The sequence below is a fragment of the Salvia splendens genome, chromosome 21, assembly GCF_004379255.2.
Source record: "Salvia splendens isolate huo1 chromosome 21, SspV2, whole genome shotgun sequence".
Classification (NCBI taxonomy): Eukaryota; Viridiplantae; Streptophyta; class Magnoliopsida; order Lamiales; family Lamiaceae; genus Salvia; species Salvia splendens.
The window spans coordinates 27,500,355-27,513,777 of NC_056052.1; the positions used below are offsets into that span (position 1 = coordinate 27,500,355).

The window sequence follows — 13,423 nt, forward strand, 5'->3', positions numbered from 1 at the left end:
CAATCAGACAGTTGGCCTACGGAGGCGCGGCAGACATGTGGGACGAATACCTCCATATCGGTGAGACGACTGCCCTTGAATGTATGAAGTATTTCTGTCAGGGCGTGGTTGAAATATTCCGTGATCAGTACCTTCGAAGCCCTACCCCCGAAGACTGTCAGGAGCTGATGCAGATGCACGGGGAGAAGCATGGGTTCCCGGGTATGTTAGGCAGCATAGATTGTATGCATTGGGAGTGGAAGAACTGTCCCGCTGCATGGAAGGGGTTCTACACGACCGGCTACAAGGGAAAGAATCCCACAATGATCCTCGAGGCCGTAGCTGATTACCGGCTGTGGATTTGGCATGCATATTTTGGGGTAGCCGGGTCGAACAACGACCTCAACATCCTCAACTCGTCGCCCCTTTTCAACGAGCAGTGTCAGGGCGTCGGTCCGGCCATCTATTTTATCGCCAACGGGAACCAGCATGATATGGGCTACTACTTAGCGGATGAGATATACCCTAGGTGGTCCGTATTTGTGAAGACGATCATGTGCGCATCAGATGAGAGGAAGGCCTACTTTGCAGAACGACAAGAGTCGGCGCGCAAGGACGTGGAGCGCATTTGGTGTGCTCCAGTCTCGATGGGCGGCAATTAGGGGTCCAACGCGGTTGTGGCATGTCGACTGCATTGCTGATATAATGTACGCCTGTATTATCATGCACAACGTGATTGTCGAAGATGAAGGTATACAACTGACTAGTTGGGCCAACAACGGTAATGAAGCTGGTCCAAGCCACAGCGTGGCCGCCCTGAACGTACGAAGTGGGGTACCTCACGATGAAGCCGACCGCCTCCAAGCACATGCCGACATGCGCCAAGTATAAGCTCATATTCGACTCCAAAAGGATTTAATTGAAGAGTTGTGGCCGCGGAGGACTGCACGTAGTTAGTTTTTTTTAATTATGTAATTTTTTTAATGTACCTTTTTTAATTTAAATAAAATTATTGCATTTTCCCGTATCTGTGTCGTAAGTTGAAGTCCGTATTTTGTGTAATTGTTATTTTTATTATTTTGTTTATTGTGGCTAGACTATGGTTAGGCTATTGCTTGTCTAGTTGCTTGTCCTGATGATGTGGCATGAGAAGTTTTTAGTGCTGATGATATGGCATGAGGAGTTTGTAGCTAGGTTATAACTGAGCTATTGCTCGTCTAAAACCATTGTGGATGCTCTAACATCTTAAATGTCATGCAAAATGATTTTAACATTTCTATTTTCTAGTAAGTGGAGTAGTAATTATTAGTAATAGTAATTAACTGTTAATTGATGATATCGCAAGCACGTCCTTTTATGAGTCTTTGCCGTGTCCAATGAGTTAACTCAAAACCACTAAACGATATTGATGAATCATAAATCCGAATTTATTACTAATATATTTTCAATTTTATTACTACTACTATATTCGATCATGGATAAATATAAATTCCAAGGATCCGTATAGAAACAGTTTAGCTTTCTCATTCCTACCACCCAACACAGGTTTGAATCTTCTCTTCTTTTGTAGAATAGGTAATCTCGATTGTTTCCGTCTCCTGCTCGGATTAGCTGAAATCATTCTGTTTTTCTGTATGCAAGTACTCCCCATTTTTATGTTTTCTTTCGTGCTATAGGAATCTAGGGCTGTCTCTATTCTTGTAATTGATTATCTTGGCTGGGTGGGGCGTAGCTTGATTCATCGATTGGGATGTTCAATTTGATGGAATATTGGTGAAGTTGGAAGCTTTACAGATTTGATTATATGGTTTCTGTTTTTGGTGATTTCAGCATGCAATTTATCGTCGTCTTTGAAGGGATTTGGGCCGATTAGGTTTGAAAAACTGCCTTAAGTATTATTTGGATTGATCTGCGAAGCCAAATACTAGAATTAGGCTGCTGTTGATTACAAAATGATGGTGGATTCAATAGCTGCAACATCTCTCTTAGGGCACCGCCCATTTTTTAGTAGCTATAATTGGCTGTCTTTTACCAAGTCAATGAATAGGAAATATGCTATCTCACCTTCTGTGAGAAGCTGGCATGTTAAGAAGCCGATTAGGTCTTTGACAAAGGCTCAGGCTGCAGAATTGACAAGAGAGGCACATTCATATCACAAGGAAGAGCGAGAACCTCCCGGGATTGACTATGGTGTGGATAGCCGGCCGGGGCTGTGGCCACCGGAAAACAAGGCTGATAACCCTGCCCTTAAGAACCCGTTGCTTCGACAGGAGAGGATGGGTTGTGGTTGGTTAGGTGCTATATTTGAATGGGAAGGGGTGCTGGTTGAGGACAATCCGGATCTCGAGAAGCAAGCTTGGTTGACTCTTGCTCAGGAAGAAGGGAAATCGCCACCACCAGCCTTTATGCTTAGACGAATAGAAGGGATGAAGAACGAGCAGGCTATAGCAGAGGTTCTCTGCTGGTCTAGGGATCCCGGGGTGTTGAAGAGGATGGGGTCTAGGAAGGAAGAGATCCACCAAGCTCTGCAGGGCGGTATGTACAGATTCCGGTCTGGCTCCCAGGCGTTCTTGAACCTTCTGGTGCATCACAAGGTGCCCGTTGCGTTGGTCTCCACCCGGCCTAGAAAGTCTCTTGAGAGGGCCATTGCAGTGATTGGGATTGAAGGAGTGTTCAGTGTCATTGTCACTGCTGAGGATGTCTACAGAGGGAAGCCTGACCCGGAGATGTTCATGTATGCAGCGCAGCTCCTGCAGTTTATACCCGAACGGTGTATAGTGTTTGGGAACTCGAATCAAACGGTTGAGGCCGCGCATGATGCACGGATGAAGTGCGTTGCTGTTGCCAGCAAGAACCCTATGTACGAGCTCGGGGCAGCTGACCTGGTGGTCCGGCACCTTGATGAGCTCACGGTGGTGGACTTGAAGAACCTTGCTGATATTGAGGCAGTGGAGCTCGAGCCAGAGAAGGAGATGGAGGCTTCAGCTGAAGATGACCGGCCTCCGTCCACATCAGTAGGTGTGTATGATGGTTTCTGGTGATATTTTTTCCCAAATGTACAGGATGTTCTAGTTCTTGGTCATGTGTTATAGACCAAAATACAAAGGGTGGTTGGTTCTGCAAAGGAAAAGTGTCTAGAAATGCAGAAGGTAGTCTACATTGGGTTACCATGTGCACTATCATGTACTACTACTATTTAGTATGTTAATAATTAAAAATATACTCCTACTTGTTTCAAATATCTGTATTTCCTTTTTCTCTGAAGTATGTGGGAGTATGATAAATTGATTGGTGTTAAGAGCACCCACAACCGTGCTCTTACCAACGAGCACGGATATGGGCGGCCCCACTTTTTCTGCCTGCTTTTAGGCAAGAGCACAACACCCACAGCTGTGCTCTTCCGCAAGAACGAGCACAAGGGTCCCACCATTTTATTATTCAATTTAAATAAAAACATTTCCATAATATTAAAATTCATTAAAAAACTGAAATAATATTACAAATTATAAATAAAATAAAATTTACATAATTAAAATCCTACAAAATAAAAATTACATAATTAAAATCCTAAAAATAAAAAAATTACATAATTAAAATCCTAAAAATTAAAAATTACATAATTAAATTCATAAGTGACCGAATTTCGTCCAAATGGATGATGAATGTGTGTATTTATAGATGGTTTTGGGATTAAATTTTTTTTTAAAATTTTTCAAAAAAAACGGCTATATTTTTTGGAATTCGAAAATATTTTTTTAAAAAATTTTTGGTATTATTTTCGATTTTTTTTAAAAAAACAAAAAAATAAAATGCCAACTGCCAATAGAAACACGACACGTCGCTCTACTCGCTGGCACGGACGTGCTCTATGCATAGAGCACGTCTGTGCCAGCGGCAAGGCGCAGCGGAAGACAAGCGTGTCCTTGCCAGCGGCAAGGACGGACGGTGAGCTTAGAGCATCCGCAACGGTGGCGCCGTAACCCGCGTCCGTCCGCGCCGCTGGCACGGACGTGTCTCGCCGCCGCTGCCCTCGCGCCGTGCCAGCGAGCAGGTGACGTGGCGGCACGCGATTGGGCAACGGCATAGCCGTTGCCTTTGAATAATTTTTTTATTTTATTTAAAATTCGTTATTTAATTATAAACAGTGATAAAAAATTTAAAAAATTTATTTCCAAATCCCAAAAATATTGCCGTTTTTTGCCCTTTTTCTGAATTTTTTGGAATTTTTTTTATTTTTCCCCCAAAATCATCTATAAATACACACATTCATCATCCATTTATCATATCAAATCATCTCTCATTCATCTCTCATTCATAATTCTCATACAAACTATCAACATGTTCATCCCTCACTCAAAACCTCAAATGGATTTCACCCATCTAATGGCGGAAGCGGAGCGCGAAGAACAAGAATACTACGAACAAAATCGTGCCGCTTACGAAGCGTATGTCGCGGCGAATACCCCTGCTCCTCCTCCTCAACGAACTAGATCAACTCGCCGCTACATCCATCGGGACGGGGAGGGAGCCCACGAAAGGCTCGTTGCCGACTACTTTGCCGACCAACCGCGGTTTCCGGCAGATTACTTCAGGCGCCGTTTTCGCATGTCAAAGCGCTTGTTTATGCGAATTGTCAACACATTGTTCGCAAGTGTTGAATTCTTCCAAACAGGTCCAGATGCAGCCGACCGGCAAAGTATCACGCCGTTGCAGAAGTGTACGTGTGCCATCCGACAACTCGCTACTGGGCAAACGGCCGACATCTTCGACGAGTATTTGCATATCGGTGAGTCCACTGGAATCCTTTGTCTAAAGAATTTTTGCGAGGGCGTTCGTTGAGCTTTCGGGGATGAATTCCTTCGGGTACCCACCACCAATGATTGCCAACGATTGCTTCGTCTTCACGAATCAGTCCATGGCTTTCCCGAAATACTTGGCAGCATTGACTGCATGCATTGGAGGTGGAAGAATTATTCGACTGCTTGGATGGGGCAACACTTAAGCGGTCACAAAGGCGGCGGCCCAACACTTATCCTTGAGTCGGTCGCCGACTACCGCCTATGGATTTGGCATGCATATTTTGGCGTTGCCGGATCCAACAACGACTATAGCGTGCTCTATTCGTCACCCCTCTTCAATGATGTGATGAATGGTGTAGCACCGGCGATCGACTTCACCATCAACGGAACTACATACCACATGGGTTACTATCTCGCCGATGGTATCTACCCAAGGTGGTCGACTTTCGTGAAGACGCTCAGCAACCCGCACGACCTGAGATGGGTTCTTTGTGCGCAGCGTCAAGAGTCCGCGCGGAAATACGTCGAAAGAGCCTTCGGGGTCCTTCAAGCTCGATTCAACATTGTGAAGGCCCCGGCTCGGCTGTGGTACGTGAATAATATAGTCGACATCATGTTCACGTGTATTATTTTACACAACATGATTATAGCCGACGAAGGGCCGAGGGCGGCTAGCTTCTACGACGAGGATGAAGCCGGAAGCTCAACAGCGAGGTCTCCCCCACACCGAGGTGAGCATACGACGGTTGGCCAGAGGATCGAGACAAGGCACACAATGCGCGATACCCGAAACCACATTCAGCTACAAGAAGACCTAATCAAACAAATGTGGGCGAAATTCGGCAACGAGTAGTGGTTTTTTTAATTTTTAGTATTTTAATTATGTAATTTTTAATTTTTAGGATTTTAATTATGTCGTTTTTATTTTATTTGTCATTTGTAATATTATTTAGGTTTTTTTAATGAATTTTAATTATGGAAATGTTTTTATTTAATTGAATTTTAAGTTAATTGTGCTCGTCCTTGCGGAAGAGCACAACTGTGGGTGTTGTGCTCTTGCCAGAGAGCAGACAGAAAAAGTGGGGCCGGGCCCACAACCATGCCGCTGATAAAAGCACCGTTGTGGATGCTCTCACCGTTTTTTTTTTTATTTCCCCTTGTGGATGCTCTCACCGTTGCAGATGTTGATTTGAGCAAAATCGTACACGAAGCAACCTATTAATTGGAGCGAAAATGTTGCGTATAATCAATTTACTGATGGGAATGAACATTAAATTTACGTTCTACATTCAAAAGCGAAATTATTTTCGAGAAAAATATGCTTTTAATTATTATAGTGGACCTTGTTCGTAATTATTTTTTTACTCAAATCACTTTATTGTTGACATTCAACAACAAAATTGAAAATAAATTTGGTAAAAACATAAAAATAAAAAAAGGAATTTAATCAAAATTTAGGTAGGCCGATGACGTGTCAGATGCAGATGGAACGGACCACGGCAAAAGAGTGGATGGTGCCGCACATCATTGCACCCCGTGCCTCCTCCGCCATTCTTTTCATCTTTTCAGTCTCTGCTTGGTGCTTACTAAATTCTTATTCTACTGAAAAATCAAACACGCCAACTTCATTGTAGAGGACTCGTGTTTCTTGTTCTGTTTATCTGAAGCCGATTCAAGGTATTGTCTTGTTCAGTATGTTTCCTTACCTTTGATCCTAAGCTTTCATATACCTATTGTGGATTTTCCTTTTTTTTTTGTTGGCTTTTTCGGCATCAATTGAAGTCTGTTTGAGAATGCATTACTGTTATTCAGCATTTTCGTAACAGTTCTAAGTCTATATTTGATATTTTTTCGGATTGCTCTCAATTGTATAATTGGCTGCTAGAAATGAGTGAGCAGCAGTGAAGATTTTGTAAATCTAGTTCACGATATAATTGTTTCTGCAACGTACATTGAGTATCTGTCCTGACGCTGAAGACACTAACATTGTATAACAACTTGTCGATCTGAATGTTAACTAACATCTTTCTCAATCTCAATATTTGGGTCTTTTATGTTTTTGTGATTGACACTGCAGCTTCCAGCCATGACATTGATGTCCCATCCTGGTTCATCTCACAGCATTCATTCTGAGGTTATACAGTGTAAAACAAGGTGGAATGGAGTTAATAGATTTTCCAAAACAGTTGACTCAGCCCGAAGAAATGAAACCTCCTTAGGTATGCGGTCCCCTTTGTGGAGTTCCCTGAAGGTGAAACCAAGCTCAAGTTCTTTTGGCATTGGAGTGCGATGGAGGCAAGAGCGCCAGGTAACTGTTGCTGCAAGTCCTCCTACAGAAGATGCTGTTATCTCAACCGAGCCACTTACAAAAGAAGATCTCGTAGCTTACCTTGCTTCGGGTTGCAAGCCTAAGGAAAACTGGAGGTCGGAGTTATAGCTTTTCTTGGTACTAAAATATTGATTGCATCTTGTTCTTTTGAAAATACCCTCTGGTTTCAATATGCAATCTAGTGTTACTATTCCTGCTTTTGTTGTGAAACAACCAGTTTACTGGGATTATTTTTAAAATCTATTTTTTTTTTCAATTACTTTCAGCTGGTTAAACTTGAAATTGCTAGCCATATTGTTCCTTTCCAGTTTATACTGTAGTTGGAAAGGTCATGCTTACATTCCACTAATCTGAGATCATTATTCTTGGACGCTGTTATGTGATAATGTCCATTTGTTCCTTACCATGCCTTTGCACTGGGCCTGAATACCCAGCATCAGTTATTGATTAATCACTTCCTATTTCCAACCAGCAGTTTGGATTTGTATCTCTAGTTAATAGTTTAATGGTTCTTATGTTAATAAAGATCTGACACCTGATGACACAGTATATATCATTGGCTTGTACAGGATAGGCACTGAACATGAAAAGTTTGGGTTTGAGATTGGATCATTAAACCCCATGAGATATGAACAGATAGCAGAGCTTCTTAACGTTATATCTGAGAGATTTCACTGGGATAAAATAATGGAAGGTGAAAACATTATTGGACTCAAGCAAGTATGTAATTTATCTCTTCAGTTCCCTGAAAAAATATATGGTCATTTCCACAATACTTTGTCTATGCTATACACGCTAGTGTCCATGTAACATCACACAATTGTTAATATAACCTCCTATTCTATCTGATACATATTGCTAGACCTTAGATTCCAAGTGAATAGTCTATTCCCATATTTGACATATGTGATGCTAAGAACACACTGATTGATTAAGTTTATTGTAACTGGCAGGATAAACAAAGTATCTCGCTTGAGCCTGGTGGCCAATTTGAGCTTAGTGGTGCGCCCCTTGAAACTCTGCATCAAACTTGTGCTGAAGTCAATTCTCATCTTTATCAGGTTTGTAGATTTGTTCTGAGTTATTTTATCTGGTATGTTTGTTCCATTTTAATGTGATGATAAACCTGAATGAGTGGGAAAATAATTATCTAGAATCAATTCCTATCATGAACTCCGAAATTTTTTAATCACATTTTAAATAGATTTTGTCAGAATTGTAAATGTGCCTTAACAAGAGAAGCTTTCCACAGACTAGTAAATCATGTCTAGTCCTTTTTAAAGATGTCAAGCCTATTGTACTTGTGGTTGTGGACACTCTATTTAACCAGCCAAATCAGACTTCAACAGATAATAATTGGTTTATGAAATGCACAGGTTAAGGCTGTTGCAGAGGAGATGGGGATTGGATTTTTAGGAATTGGCTTCCAGCCCACGCGGGGACGAGAAGACATACCAATAATGCCCAAGGTAACATCTATATGAACTTATAAATATAAATTTCAATTTTATTGAGGGGTGTATTCTCTTTTCTCCCTAGTTGCATTGTAGATAACCATGCATTATGTGGGTTTTTATGGCAGTTCTAACTGAGAGCCACTTTTCATTGCACATTGATTTTTTATTTTCTTGAGTTGACATATCTGTTTCCTTCAGTTGTGGCCTTGTGGGATAGTCTGTTGCATATTTCAATTTGGACCTGTTCCATTCGTGGAAGGTTTGACTACTGTGTAAGATCTGATGAGTTTCTACCTATACTGACAACATAATTTTCTCAGGGAAGATATGTAATTATGAAGAATTACATGCCCAAAGTTGGGTCACTGGGACTTGATATGATGTTTAGAACATGTACCGTCCAGGTGAGGAGTAATCCCTAATTCTCATCTACAGCTTGTTATTTCTACTTTTAGTTCTCAACGTACTTCTTTTAGTCTTCCTTAGATGCTTTATCAGGTGTTGGTTTCTGTTTCTCTTATAAAGGTGAACCTGGATTTTGATTCTGAAGCTGATATGATAAGGAAGTTCCGAACTGGTCTTGCCTTACAGCCTGTAAGTTGGCATTTATCTTTTTCAGGAACCATTTAATTACATGGGATCTAATATATTTATTAAACAGATAGCTACAGCATTATTTGCAAATTCACCATTCACTGAAAGGAAACCAAATGGCTATCTTAGCATGAGAAGGTAGTTATGCTTTTCCATGATTGTGACAGTTCAGTTTTTTTACTACCCTTAGTTATATGTAATTAATTTTAGGCTTTGAAGAAGTTGATTCTCATAATACTTCATATTTCTGCACAGCCAAATATGGACAGACACCGACAATAACCGAGCTGGAATGCTCCCTTTTGTCTTTACGACTCCTTTGGGTATGTCCCCTTGTGATGAAAAAATCTAATATTTATTATTGGAAATTTGGAAATAGTCTGACACTCTGCTGCCATATAAAGACAGTACAATTTCTACTTAGGGTTCTACACCCACCCTTTTTAGTAAAAGCATTTAATCCAAACTTCTTTGCTCTTCAGGAAGCATGTACATATAAAGACTCACTGCATCAAAAAATATTTTGAAAACCATGGACATTTTTCTTCCACTTTATCTGAATGCTTGGTACTGATCTTGCTATGTGCATATCTTCCATCAATCATAATTGTGTACAGCTGCAATGCCCCCCACCCACTCCAAGTTTTATGTTGGAAAATGTACCGAAATTGTTGACTTGTACGTATGTGAATTTGACTCCATGTTAACAAAAATCTGAGGAACTGGCCTGTTCTTGCATGTACCAACTGCAGTATCTAATTACACTCTTATAACCATAATATACTGATTGTCCTTACTACCCTTGACACCAGATCCATTTCGGTATAATCTCTAGACATATTCTTGTAAAACTTGATTAACAATTGACTTTGTATATTCTGGTTGACCTTTTCTAATGTGGTGATCTCTAAGGCCTTACCCTTTTTAAATTGATTTATGCTATGGAATAAATTACGCCTCTTGACACTGAGCATCATAACCTCTCGTTTTCTATTGGCTAAAATTAAAATTCACCTGCAACTTTTCCAGCTGAAAAGAGTGAAGTTTTGGAGGCCTTATTTCGACAATAATGTTGCTGTTTTATCAACCAGCTATTTTTAGCTGTATGTTTATGTTATCAGTCTACAAGTACTGGCACGTCTCCCTAATTAATTTATGTTATCTTTTGTAGATTATCACTTTGCTTCTTTAGTTAATTGATCCCAAAATGTTGCAGGAAGATGCATATCTAACTAATCGTTTAAGTATACACAACATAATACAAAAGCTCAAATTAGTTGGCTGCTTTTGACGTTTTTTATTTAAAGTTTTCTTATGTTGTCACTAAATCCTTAGGAACTTTGAGTACATGTATTTGAATTTCAATATTAATGGACTACTTGTATTTCATGAGTGTTTGTTTGCTGGCACAGGTTTGAACAGTACGTAGAATATGCTCTTGACGTCCCAATGTACTTTGTCTATCGGCAGAAAAAGTATATTGATTGTGCTGGAATGTCCTTCCGGGTATTTATCTCCACATTATTCTTCCTGTATAGATTGCTTTCTTGTAATTTTGCTGGGTGACTGTTATCGTCTCTGATAAGTCTTCTACAGGACTTTTTGGCTGGAAAACTTCCTTGTCTTCCAGGTGAATATCCAACTCTTAACGATTGGGAGAATCATTTAACAACAATATTCCCAGAGGTTCGTATTGTGATCAATTCAGCAAAAAATGTTTGGAAGTCATGTTCACAGTTGTACTAATTTCTGTTATTATCTTTCCTCAGGTTAGGCTTAAAAGATACTTGGAGATGAGGGGTGCTGATGGAGGACCTTGGAGGCGACTATGTGCCCTACCTGCATTTTGGGTATATTCTCTTAGTTGCACAGTATTCTATCTTGTTCTTTTACTTATGTGGTTTAGACACTTAAATTTATCAAATTATGAAAATAGCGAACATAAGAATTTCTAGTATTTTTAATAAAACTTTACTGATTCAAAATTCCCGCTTCTTTTAATTGGTTTCTTTAGCACTATATTGGTTGCTTTACAGATCTCTGTACTAATATGACTGAGTTTCAGGTTGGTCTCTTGTATGATGAGGTCTCTCTACAAAATGTTCTGGACATGACAGCAGATTGGACTCCAGAGGAAAGACAAATGCTTAGAAATAAGGTAACATGATCAGTAGGCTGACTGTGATGGTAATCTTATTTGTTAGTACTATAGTACTATATAAGAAGCAGATTCTTTGAGTTCTGAATTGTGTGTTTTGGCTAATAGAAATTTATTGATTCATTGACTATGAATAAGTTAAAAGATTTCTGCGTATCTCAGTGGTGAGGTTATTATGATTTTGATTCAGTTTATGTTGCTATTCCAAAATAACTTATTCCAATTGATTGAAATATCTTTACAAAATTGGTTAATGTTGGGCTAGAGCATTAATTTCGGATATAAAATTTGGTGTGCTTTGCCAAATAAAAAGAGACTTGTGTTGAAATAATGGGCAGAAGAGTAATCAGCACGAAAATGGATTTAGTTTTTATGAGAGATATAAGCCCAAGCCATGCTACATTCCTTAGCTTCGTATCTTCCAATCTGAACACTCCTTGACAACCCCAACTTTCTGAACATATAGATTTTTCTCTGTTGCAAATTACTTAATCAATTCTAATTTGTTATTTTTTCAGCTCCTGCAACTGCTACTATGCTTTTAATATTTCTGCATACTTACACTTATATGTGTCCATTATTGGCTATTAGTGTCATCTCTTTCTAATAGTTGCAGCTGCTAACAAGTACATCTAGCAATGCACCGAATCTAACGTTATTAGTAGCTGAGTTCATTGCTTAATTTCACAGTAACTAAAATGTGCAAAAATTACTATTTTGATTTAGGATCAAGGAATTTTATTCGTATAAAGAGGTGGTATTCATGTGCATACGCATCTTTGCATGTATGTGTGATGTGCCTGCTGCAATATACAAGCTTTTTAGTGCATGAAGTTCCATCCAGAATTGGCTTCATATGATGAGTCCGGTCTTCTACATCAGCAGTCATTAGAATTAGGCCACACTAAGGATTTCACCCTTTTTATGCCCTCTTTTCTGCAACTTGTAGTGCTGAGTAAAGCATACAAAGGAGTTTTTGAGCAAACATATCTGTATTGAAGTATGGTCACCTTTCTATTTGGGTTCTCGATGGTTGAAATCTGGAGCTATGTTGTCTTTAGCGGTAGAAGATGAGTAACTGCTTCAGATATCTTTTATTATCCTGCAATACCATTTTTGAACTTGCAAGGTTCTTTTATACTGGGCCATGAAGATCCACCCCTTTTAACTGAATTTTCTGTTGTAGGTCCCAAAGAGTGGGCTAAAGACGCCATTTCGGGATGGCCTGCTGAAGCATGTCGCACAAGAAGTTGTCAAATTTGCTAAGGTGACTTAACAATAATAACATTGTCTTTCCCAGTTTGCTTGATTGTACATAGTATAGCTTTTACTCGGTTATTGGGACATGAGTGGAGTGATCTTCCATCATTTCTTCCTTTCCACTGTTTATCTTTGTGTTTCTTTCTCATAGGATGGCTTGGAAAGAAGAGGTTACAAGGAAACTGGATTTTTAAATGAGGTGACTGAAGTTGTTAATACAGGTGAGCAGCGTAGGTCAAAAAAAACTTCTAGGGTCAAATATCCCTTGGTCTTATCTTTTTATAATTTACTGAGTTACACATGTGCTAGATGTCTAACAGCTCATTACGAACAAGATGGATGGCGCCCTTGCAAATGAACTTACTTTTCATGCATTAATTCTTGGGTTCCTTTTAAATTTACTTCTCATCTTATCAAGTATTGACAAAATTACTAGTATTATGGATTATGAAATCCTCTTTGAAACCTCCTACTCCTTACCCGTTGTTTGTACCTAAAATGAGTTCACAAGATTTGACAAATGATTGTCACTATATTTCCATCCTGAGTTCATTATTACGATCACCCAACGAAAACACCCCCTTAGTGGTTGATTATACATGCACTGCCCCTCAACGAAAATGGATTGATGTTTGCTCTGAAAATGCGTAATGCAGGTATAACTCCAGCTGAAAAACTCCTTGCTCTGTACCATGAGAAGTGGGGACAAAGTGTAGATCCTGTATTTGATGAGTTGCTCTACTAGAGTTCGTCCGAAAATATCATGCTTCTCAGCGCACCTCTTTCAAGGTGAACCCCGAACAGAAAAAGTTAGGATTAGTTCTGATGAAGATATCTTACTCTTAAG

General features: G+C 39.7%; 2 protein-coding genes across 3 annotated transcripts; both read left to right on the forward strand.

Moving 5' to 3' along the window:
• Positions 1 to 1,382: 1,382 nt before the first annotated feature.
• LOC121785016 (5-amino-6-(5-phospho-D-ribitylamino)uracil phosphatase, chloroplastic-like) lies at positions 1,383 to 3,218 on the forward strand. Of its 2 annotated transcripts, none has more exons than XM_042183338.1 (2): positions 1,383 to 1,524; positions 1,810 to 3,218. In XM_042183338.1, exon 2 carries the CDS (start codon positions 1,932 to 1,934, stop codon positions 3,018 to 3,020), a length of 1,089 nt encoding a protein of 362 aa, XP_042039272.1. In that variant the 5' UTR covers positions 1,383 to 1,524; positions 1,810 to 1,931; the 3' UTR covers positions 3,021 to 3,218. The 2 variants fall into 2 exon arrangements, with proteins under 2 accessions (XP_042039272.1, XP_042039273.1); XM_042183339.1 differs by having other exon boundaries at positions 1,514 to 1,554.
• Positions 3,219 to 6,302: 3,084 nt separating this feature from the next.
• Positions 6,303 to 13,423, forward strand: LOC121785504 (glutamate--cysteine ligase, chloroplastic-like). Its single transcript, XM_042183956.1, has 16 exons — positions 6,303 to 6,455; positions 6,856 to 7,202; positions 7,677 to 7,827; positions 8,061 to 8,168; positions 8,484 to 8,576; positions 8,885 to 8,968; positions 9,090 to 9,158; positions 9,226 to 9,296; positions 9,414 to 9,485; positions 10,571 to 10,664; positions 10,755 to 10,844; positions 10,928 to 11,008; positions 11,224 to 11,316; positions 12,503 to 12,583; positions 12,728 to 12,797; positions 13,233 to 13,423. The coding sequence occupies exons 2-16, from the start codon at positions 6,865 to 6,867 to the stop codon at positions 13,319 to 13,321; spliced, it is 1,584 nt and encodes a 527-aa protein (XP_042039890.1). The 5' UTR covers positions 6,303 to 6,455; positions 6,856 to 6,864; the 3' UTR covers positions 13,322 to 13,423.